At 41.5% G+C, this 10,349-nt stretch overlaps 1 protein-coding gene across 1 annotated transcript in view; it reads right to left on the bottom strand.

Annotated features, from left to right (window-relative positions):
• Positions 1-1,983: 1,983 nt before the first annotated feature.
• Positions 1,984-10,349, bottom strand: part of LOC138299921 (guanylyl cyclase-activating protein 2) — a 195,863-nt gene continuing 187,497 nt past the window's right edge. Inside the window, exon 4 of the mRNA XM_069238639.1 lies at positions 1,984-7,055. Coding sequence (XP_069094740.1) covers positions 6,928-7,055 — 128 coding nt within the window. The 3' untranslated portion in view covers positions 1,984-6,927. The remainder of the gene's footprint in view (positions 7,056-10,349) is intronic.

Raw genomic sequence — 10,349 nt, 5'->3', positions numbered from 1 at the left:
TTTAAGGGCATTAATATGTGCCCCTATAGCCCTTTGCTGAGGATTATAATGTTTGTTAAAGGGCCTATAACTAGAAAGAGGGCATTTTAAGCTTGACATCAGCGTAGGCAGAAGCAATATAAGGCTATTAGAACACCCAACCCATTCAGAGTAAAAGGATTTAAACTAAAAAACAGAGAAACACAAAGACATCATTGGAATGTCTGAGTGGGAGGCCTATAACAATTCTTTTTATCCCTGAGCCATTCAATAGTGTTGAATGGAGCTCTCTCAAGTCAAATCTTTTAATATAAAATTAATATTACTCAATTCAATCATCAAAAATAGAAGCATAAAAGACTAATAGGCTGCGCTGGGATTTATATCATTTCACCTTCATACTCTCTTTAATTGAAGTTTGGTATGAAATGATCTCAATAGAACAATGATATGTATTTTCATGACTTTTGTACCTAGCTACATAGCCGAGCAGCACAGTACCAAGTATTAGTGTACTGACATGGGAACAATAATTGCACAACGGGAAGATGAGAGAGAGAGAAGTTGAAAGGAGCTGTAGAAGGCCGGGAGGGGTCTGTGAGGCCAGGTTAACGTATTATGACAAGAGTACTCACTGCATTTCCTATTTCCCAAAAAGCAGGGAGTCCTTCAAGCAGTGCACACATAAAGTATGGGATTTCTGTGAAAACTCTGCCATCAGTGAAGAACATGTGGGGAGCGTTAGAAACATCATAGGTAAACAAGCATTTGTAATGCAACGGGTCTCGCATTACGTCAGCTTAGAGCTATTAGCGTTGTAAACTCGTAACCGGACTTTTCTTGCCATATTAAATCAAAAAAACAAATGAGCGCTGTGTCTGCGAAATAAAGAGAAAAAGTAGTCCAGAAACCTTACGGAAAACATGGAGTCTCGTATGTTTCCAGTAGTTTACCAGTGCTGTGTAGGTGGGCTAAACACCGGAAAAGGCATGACGTGTGCATGCCTTCCACGAATTAAAACAAGCGGATTTTAAAAGGCAAGCCCACGAACCAATGAAAGTGACTGACGTAACATGGGGATGGTTAAAATCCCCCTAAAGAGAATAGAAGAGGGACGGAGCGCTTTGCGCTCACCCCGAAAAAAGCAACGTTGGTTAAATTAAGCTTACTGACTCTTGCTCATCAAGGCAAACAAATGTGAAAAACAATGGAAGGGGTGAGATGGAGAAGATGTTACCTCAATACTAGGGAATTGTCCATTCAAAGATCTATAAAAGTGAAGGTACAAAAAAACATTTAAATGCTCAACACGTTTATGAAGAAGGTTTAGAAAAAAGGATACGTAGAGTGAGAGAAGGAAAGGAAGACAGGAAGAAAAATTAAAAAAGAGCAGGGGAGAAAATAGGAAAAAAGTTTGAACAAGAGATATCCCAATATGTTTTCCATAGCCAAATATACAGAAGTTAAGTTCAAATCAGAAATGATTTTGTCTTACAACTCCATCAGCAGGAAGTGCAGCAAGTAGTGCTATATTGCAACTAAAAGCCCATTTTGCTGCCAAAGATTAGGTTCCACATGCATTGTTTGGCTATAATGTCAATAATCCTTGCATTATTCCTGAACATATGACCACTTACTACTGCTGAATGTTTCAAGCATCTCCCCAATGTCTGCATCGACATGCCAGCAATGCACAAAATAGGATCTCTATAATTCTGAAACACTCAGAAGAGCCGGTGGCTACATTACACAAATGTTCCTCCAAAACAGAGCTAACCACCACCTTGTCCAATCAGTTTGCAAGATGGCTTACAGTCTTTGGAGTATGTTTGTCATGTCCACTACATTTGCCCTAATTGATAGATTCTAAGACTTTAACAGCACTATGTAAGATCTTTGCTGTTTGGCTTTCGGATGACAGCCACGATTCTGCCTGGCCTGCTGCCAACACAGAAAGGCCTAGCATTCTAGCTGGCAACCCATGTACATCCCTCTTGCTTACAAGTACATTATTGTCATATGTGTGGGACTTGAATGGAGACAGTCAATAGAGGTAAAACATTTCCCTTAGGCTGATTTGATTTACTTTTCATGAGAGTCAATTTAATGCCTGATTGTTATGTTTATAAAATATATACTGACTTGTTTTGATTTGTACCCAAAGTAAAGTAGCAAATATGTGTGATTATCCAATTGCTGCACGCTTAACTGTTTAACACTTTTAACGTTTTGCAGCAAAAAACACCACTTTTGGTGCAGTTTTACACTATCAGTAATGTGGTGGAGCGAGTCACACATCCTTTTCCAAATCCCATATTTGTAAAATAAGCATAGGGAGTTAATAAGGTTATATGTTTATGTATAAATATGTACATTTAAATGTACGCCGACTTAAAAAAACAGTTGTTAGATAGATATTTCTTTCATTCCGAAAAGTCACATACAGGCATGTTCGAATGTTTTCGGAACATGGTAACAAAGTGCTGTTAATTTCACATTGGCTAACCTAATTGATTTTGCTGGGTTCCATGTTGTCTCTAATATTGGCATAAGACAAGAAATGTACAGAAAAATGTATGTCTTCTGTTGAGTGAAATAGTATTGAGAGAACATATCAGTTTACAAAATGTGTATTGCTTAAGTTGACGTGCAGTAACACTTATTAAAATATATTTTACTTTCTACCTTTTTCACATCCCTCTTCACTTCCTAAATAATTGTACATTTGAATGTTCACTCTAACTCCATTTCCACACTCTTGCCCCACATCACAAGACAGTGCATTAATGCCGATGTTACATTCTTTACTTCCGGGTCCTTGTAGCTAAGTGAAAAAAACAAACTGATGCCCTCAATATCATATTTCATTTCCTGGTTTTATGTACACACAAAAGTGCAAGAGTTCACGAATTAAACCCTGGGCATCCTGTGATCTGCACGCATTGTGTTCAGACTACAAACCGTCTATTGTTTGTAAAGGCAGCAACCTCGTGTAGAACAAGCAAAGGAAGCATGTCCCGACATTTCACAGAATGGATAGACTCAAGAAAAACCTGGCAATACACACCTTCTGCCAGATTGCGATCTGCCGCCACAGCGTATTTAGCAATTCCTCTGATGCACTCACAGATCAGAGTCCAAACAAGCATTTGCAATGCAATGGGTCTTGCGTTTGGGCGATTTAGAGCTGTTAACGTTGTAAATTCCTAACTGGACTTTTCTTGCCACATAAATTGAAAATGAGAAATAAAACAGTTGACATAAGCGAGCCGAATCAAAGTGCCACAGCTGTCATAAGCCTGACATGAAATAGAGACAAACGGAAAAACAAGTTTGCTAGCAGTCAAACTATCAGCAAAAGTGCAATTATCGATGTAACAGAGTCAGTGTCCAAGGCGGTAACCAAACCGCCCCAAGGAGGGACAAACCTAAACCATTTACCAATGATAACAAAGGATTTTTGAAAGGCAAGCCCACGAACAAGTGATAGTGATGGGCGTCGGTGGGCGTGGTTAAAAGCCCACAGATACAGCAGGTCAGAGCGCTTGGGCGCTCGACCTAAAATGGCAATTAAGAGTCTTTGAACAAGGTTCATATTTACCAAACAATTTATGATCTCAAGATATGAGACTTAACTTACATCCACCTGGTGCATGAGCCTGGCTGAAAGTTGGACTGTGCTGCAGGACTAATACTAACATGTACTGAGTGAGACAGCATGAGTCTTATCCCTGTCTCTCTTGTCCTTCCCTCCAAAACATCCAGAGGTCACTTTGTGTCGCTTGTGTTTTCCTGCTTTGTACTGCCAGCGATATAGCTGTAATTTTCAGGAGGGACTACAGCACCAAGGCCTAGTTGTGTGAGCAAACCTCACACCCAATTTAAAGGTGTTTTTACAAACCAACTGGGTTGCAATGTATTGTATTGTATTACAAAATATGAATAGGGGTTTCTAGCACTATTGTGTGGTTATTTAATACTAATCTGCATGGGTGGAAGGCTACACTTTTTGGTCATCTGGCTGGTGGTGTGTTGTTTTCACTTTGACCCTCAATGAGATTTGTTTCTATGGTGTGCATGGTGAACACTGATGTGCAATTATCGTATCATGGGACGCAGAGCTTAGCAATGCAATAGATGATGAAGTATGAGAATAATTGTAATAATTTATGCTATGATGACATGATGACACCTCTGATTAGCTCTGCAGATAGCTTTATTGAATATGTATTTTTTTATGCTTTCAATCAGATTTCTGGCTGTTACAGGATGTTGTGGTGGATCTGGGGAAGTTAACAAGTGTAGAAAAATAGTGAGAGGGAATCAGAGATCTGCCAGGACAGACTGCATCCTATTTTATGCTTTCCATTATGAGATGTCAAGAGATTTGTCAAGATGCAGTGTCATCCTGTTTGTCATTTTAGAATGTCAGTGGTCAGGGTATGTAACTGTCTAAGACCTGCAGAGTGGGCTATGTTGGAGCCCTTTGATGATCAGCAATTTGTGGCAGATCTCTTTGGTTTTGGCAGACCTATATGGTTAATACTGAATAGTTAGTTAAGTGGGCTGGTATGGCCTGTAACTTTGCTTTCCAATTTCCTGCAAGGGTCCACGGTTCCTTTCATACTTTATATGCCTGTCCCATTGATGACGAGGGATCAGGTAGTGAAATGGTATCTCATATAATATGGTGACACAGATTATATCAGATGGAGACTGGTGGGACAGTCATAAAGCCCTACACAGAGTATATCAGAGGCATAGCATTGCACTTTGTTGACCTTCATTTAATCTTCCTTTGGAGGTCAGACTTTCATTGTGTATACATCACAATACACACTTCTTGAAATACTGTGCACACAACTGATCCAATGTTTTCATCATTCAGGGTCTATCCTATCCTCCTGGTCCTGGTGAAGACCTGGTTTATAAAAGCAATCATTCATGGGTCGAAACGTAAATGCTAAAACAATTATATGCCTGTAGTTTGTAATCTGGGAGCTGACAAAACTATGAATTGACTGTTTGCCATTTATATCTCTAGACTGTAGTTGCTGCAGCCAGGCATGTTTGCGTTTCTTCGTATTTCTCTTGTATCTAAGCTATTATTTCACCTCTATGAGCTCTGCACTGTTGCACTTACATATTGTTTGGTACACCTACTTTGTACTTTAATTCCAGCAGTGAGCCTTACCTGATGCCTGAGAAGTTATTGGTAAGATTCAACTCGATCCTGGTTATCACGTTCACATGAGATATTTGTTACAAAATATTAATCCTCTGAGAAATTATGCATTAAAATCTAACTCTAATGCATTATTGATACAACGTTTGTCAGCTTATTCTAGACATGACCTTATGTAATAAGCGGTTTAAACACATGTTAACAGGAATATTTTACAAGGAAACACCAGGTTCCCCAAAAGTGGAACATGCCACCTCAACTTCTGTTGATGTCAACTTTTCTTGCATATGCATTTAGACCAGTGAACATTACACTGACATCTGTGTTTACAAACATATTGCCTCTCCCCAAATTCAGCGTTTTGGATTTTTTTTTCGGGGTGGAGGGGTATGTGTAATCGCGATGTATACATGACTTCCAAGAAAGACTAAAATAATTGAACAGAAGAAATGCGGTTCACCGAGTTGTACTTTACTTTAAGTAATACTTTAATCCTGTTACTGCCTTAGGCAGCTGCCAGAGAGCTCAAAACTATGCTGAACGTAAAGAAGGGAAATGAAGAAATTATGCCAAAGGCGACATCATCCTCCGTTGCTCGTGTTAAAGATATTCAATATGTGACCTACTAGGTTGCAATGTGTTCTGCGAGGTGATTGGTGACTTCTGCAGTTGATAACGGGTGAAGATGCTTAGCAGAAGTATTCGCCCCCTAAATAAATTATAGAGATCTGGAGGATTTACTGGAGAACCTGATGACGGGCAGAATGTACGGTGTGTGGGAAGAGTGATCCTAGGATGTAAGATGTGTGGAACGATTGATCCAAGGTTGTTCGTGAGGCAACATTTGTAGCAGCTGCCTCTTAAAATACTGATGTTATTCCTAGAACAATAAGTCACACAGGTTACTCTTGGGACCACTTACCCCGTTTACTGTACACAACATCAACCGCAAATCACATGTTTTCACATGTAAAAAGAACATGTTCTAGAAGCCCATATTGACGAGCTCTAAAACATGTTGAGAAATGCGTTGACAACCAAAACGTTCAGGCACCGCCAATTGCCGGAAATCCCATGTAATCAAAGTCTTGGAGTTTAAGCATCAAGGATTTAAAGTTGTCAGAATGTAAGAACACTGGAGCATGTTGCATTGCACCTATCAATGACTAGCATTGGCTGGTGGCATAAACCTACCAACCAATCACATTTCTCAGTCATCTTGCACCATCTTATAAAGATACATCAGAGCAGCCTGGCCGAAGAGCTTGTAGTGTTAAGCACAGTTGAAGCTATCAAGGTAATGGCTCTTTCTACATAGACACACAGTGCTTACCCAAGCTGCTTGACTCTCTGTTTTCATTTCAATTGTTGAATATATTTACTGTACATATTTACATGAAACAGCATTTTGACATCTTTGACATCTTGTCGGCATTGTCATTCAGTAACATTTCATGAACCTCTTTTCTTCTGTCTCATGTAGTATCTAACTGCTCTAGCCCCGCCCCTTTTGCATGTCAGATGAGGCCTTCTTTGCCCAGTGGTAGCAAGGGCCAGCAGCAGAAAAGCACTACATGGGACAGCAGGGAAGGGGTGAACATGTATTTGTTGAACTCTCGCAGCATTATTCAACCTGGCGCACCGTGAATGTGCCCTCTCACAAAAGATGCAAAGGTATGAATGATCCTTGAATATCCTTAGCTGGGAAGCAGTGACCCACCCCCCCAAAGTATTTTGCAGTCCAAAGTCTTCCCTCACTGGGATTAAAACAGAGCACTCTTTCGCCTCTGCTCGTTGATCCAACCTCCTGGGTTAACGTCCATTTGTAACATCTTCATCACCCACTTGTCCTTCCGCGCCCCATCGATGAACTCATCTAGGGATAACTGTCCTGTCAGCGAAAAACAAAAACAGAGGGGTGAATATAATTTGAATTATCTAGAGGACATTGAATGTAGTGGAACTTTCATGAGCACATAGATTTCAAGCTAGGTGTAGCGATGGCTACACTGCGTAGGCGGGCCTTTCACTAATGAGTATAAAAAAACTCTTTCAGACCGTCTAGGAGTAGATGTGGCGGAAGCCGTACACACAGTGACTTCTGAATGACATCTCTGTTATATACCTGCTCCAGATGAGCCCCCTGTTTTAAAACAAATATGATATGGAGAACAGCAGGCCTAATGCACTCTATGGAAAGGCCACCCCCGCCTTGGCAGTTTGATGGGCAGCATCAGCAGAGGTTGGATTACCAAGGACTCTTGAGATGGCGACAGCTAAAAGAAGTTTTACACTTTTTGGAAGTTAAAATAAATGACTTTAAACATTTCACTCATAATATTTAAAACAAATCGAGTTTGAGTGCCTGTTTATTTTCTACAGGAGTTTACTACTGCATTGCAGGATGTTGTGAAGCTCATACTGGTGGACGGTGTCAGGAGTTAACATTTTTTGGCAGTGTAAGGCTCCAGTACAGGTAGGCAGAATGAGATGGTTCCATTAATTGACAGTGTTGCTGCCACTAGAGGACAATGTGAGAAGCAGGGACCAGTGAGAAGAATTAGGACCAAGCATTCGGGGAGTGGGAAGAGCTGTGACTTGTGGCTACATCTGAATAGCTGGCTGTAGTGAGGAGTGTGCAAAAGAGAGTAGGTACTAATGGGCATTGTAATAAGACGGTGCATTGTGTAAAAGGCTAACACAGGCATGCAGTAGGAGAAGTTCACACTGGTGGTGAGATGATATAGCACTGGTGAAGAGCTTGAGGAATCCACACTGGAGGGCAATGAGGAAGAGGTACTAGTAGCGGTGTGAGGAGCTGGAACAGATGGGCAGTGTGAGGATCTAGGACTATAGAGCAATGGGGTTCTGGCACTTTAGAGGAGCTGATGCAGTGAGGTCAAATGAGAAGTCGGCAATGGGGTGCACTGCAGGTATTGGTGGGAAGCATGAGTAACTTCTCTGACTGATCAGTGTGAGAAATAGGGTCTATTTTTTACTGTGAGAGTGCAGAAATGAATTACATGAAGAATTGGAACTTGTGGGCACAGTAAGATTTGCCACTATTTGGCAGTGTGACAAGTGGATAACTAGTGGTTAATGTGAGGAATGGGTACTAAATTGGTTGTGAAGTGAGCTCTGGTGAACTGTGTGAGGAGGTGATCTTAGATTGCAGTGTGGAGCTAGCACTGGTAGGCAGTGTGAAGAAGTAGGAATGGCACAGCAATGAGAGCAAATGCTGCTGGGTGTGTGAGAAGCTGGACATGGTAGGTTGTGGGAGGAGCAGTCACTGGTGGGCTGTGTGAGGATTTGGGTTTGGGGCAGTGTGTGGAGTTCAAGCCTCTGTGATTCATTTCAGGCCCCTGCACCTTCAAACTGGCTCATTTCACAGGCACCAAATGACCTACTGGTACAAATTATATCTTGCACTACACAGGAAATCTGGGAGTAATCAAAGAGCTTGAGTAGAAAACTCAATACACTGGAATGAATATACAGAAACCAAAGGACATGTCCAGTCTTTGCCTTGTTAGTGTGGACTATTAAGCACTGCCAAGAAGGAGCCCTTTTGGAAAGTGTGCAACTCTGGCACTGATGAGCATTGTCAGGAACTGGCACTGATACACAGAGAAGCTGAAATTGGTTGAAGTGTGAGGAGCTACTTCTGGTGGGAAGTGTGAAGTGTTGAGCACTGAAGGCAATACAAACATCTGCCACTGCTGGGCAAAATAAGATGTCGGAACTGGGAGTGCAGAATGAGAAGCTGGCATTAGGGGCAGTATAAGGACAGTTCATCAGTTAACAGTGGGCAATGCAAGAAAATCACGTAGATAGAGATCAAGTTGTGTGAATTTATGTTGAATAGTACAATGTATTCCTGTTCTGACAAAGTGCTAAAAGTTTGTAAGAAAGATGAAGTCATAGTTAGCTACCTGCATCTTTTTAGACGGAATCTGAAGTTACTTCTGCGCTTCATAGAATTTGATCTACTGGTAACTTTGCAATAGGTTCAGTTGTGGTCCATCTGTATGCCCCACCCCCTTTTTCCCCTGAGAAGTGTGTCTGTCAGGCTGACCAACAGTGAGCCTGACAGACACTCTTTTTCTTCCAGTCAAGGAGCTAAGCATGTGTTAAATGCGCAGGCGCCTGGCTGCCAATGGTGATCTTTGCCAGGCTGAGGATTTTACAGCCTTGCGGGTGTGACCACCTCAGCCTGGCATAAGTGCCTTGAGCACCTCTCACCTCTGATGAGGAGGAGCATAGCTGACTGCCTCGCACTTGGGCGCTTATTTTTTAAGCCCTGAAGTGTCCAGGGCCAAGTGCCAAATAGTGACACCTCATCATAGAGTAGGGTGGGGTCAGCAGTCTCACTGTCCCTATCCCACTCGGTAATGAGTGAGGGACTGCTGCCTCTTCTCAAAGGCTGACCTAAGGTCGGTCTTTGAGAAGAGACAGCAGTCCCAAAGCTTCTGGGACCTCTGAGGCTTCCCGCTCGATCTACAATGCAGGTAAGTTTTATGTTTTCGAATTTTTGGTGCATGCATGCGTATATGTAAAAAAGGTATGAACTTGTGAGTGTTGTGAACGGGTGTTTGTATGCGAGTGGGTAAATGCATGAGTGTGAATAAGTGTGTATGTGTGCATGTGTGATCCGCCCGCCCCCCTTCCTGCTAAAAGTACTGGCCACCACTGAATAGGTGCCTTCTCCCTCAAGTTTCCAGCTGATTATTTCTCTATGTGGCCTAATTTCTTAAAACTCCCTTTTTCTGATTTCGTGAGCGTTTTCTACAAAATATCTTTTTTTTACACTTTTGCATGCCTATGTAGAAAGATAGTCTTAAGCAATGTATTCTTTCCTAAAATACATTAAAGATTCAAGAATGCCAGAGGATCCCTTTTTAGGCCAGGCATTAGTCAAGACCTGATATTTATACGTGGCATTTGTCAAGACGTTTTGATTTTACTACATTATTTAATATACTTACTTATAGGCCCTTCCAAACCCATTTTCATCCATTTATCTGTTGGTGTGTCATTAACATTTTCTTCTGCACACTACAGCATACTACACGGGGCAATGACCAACTCAATTCAGGCACTGGCTAATTTCACTGTGAGTGATAGTGCTAACGCATCCTTTTATTACACATTAGGACTCGTTTTAGGCCAATGAATCTTTTGACCC

This window comes from Pleurodeles waltl, chromosome 6 (assembly GCF_031143425.1).
Source record: "Pleurodeles waltl isolate 20211129_DDA chromosome 6, aPleWal1.hap1.20221129, whole genome shotgun sequence".
Lineage (NCBI taxonomy): Eukaryota > Metazoa > Chordata > Amphibia > Caudata > Salamandridae > Pleurodeles > Pleurodeles waltl.
The sequence above is the reverse complement of the archived record's forward strand: the minus strand, read 5'-3'. Positions and strand labels throughout refer to the sequence as shown.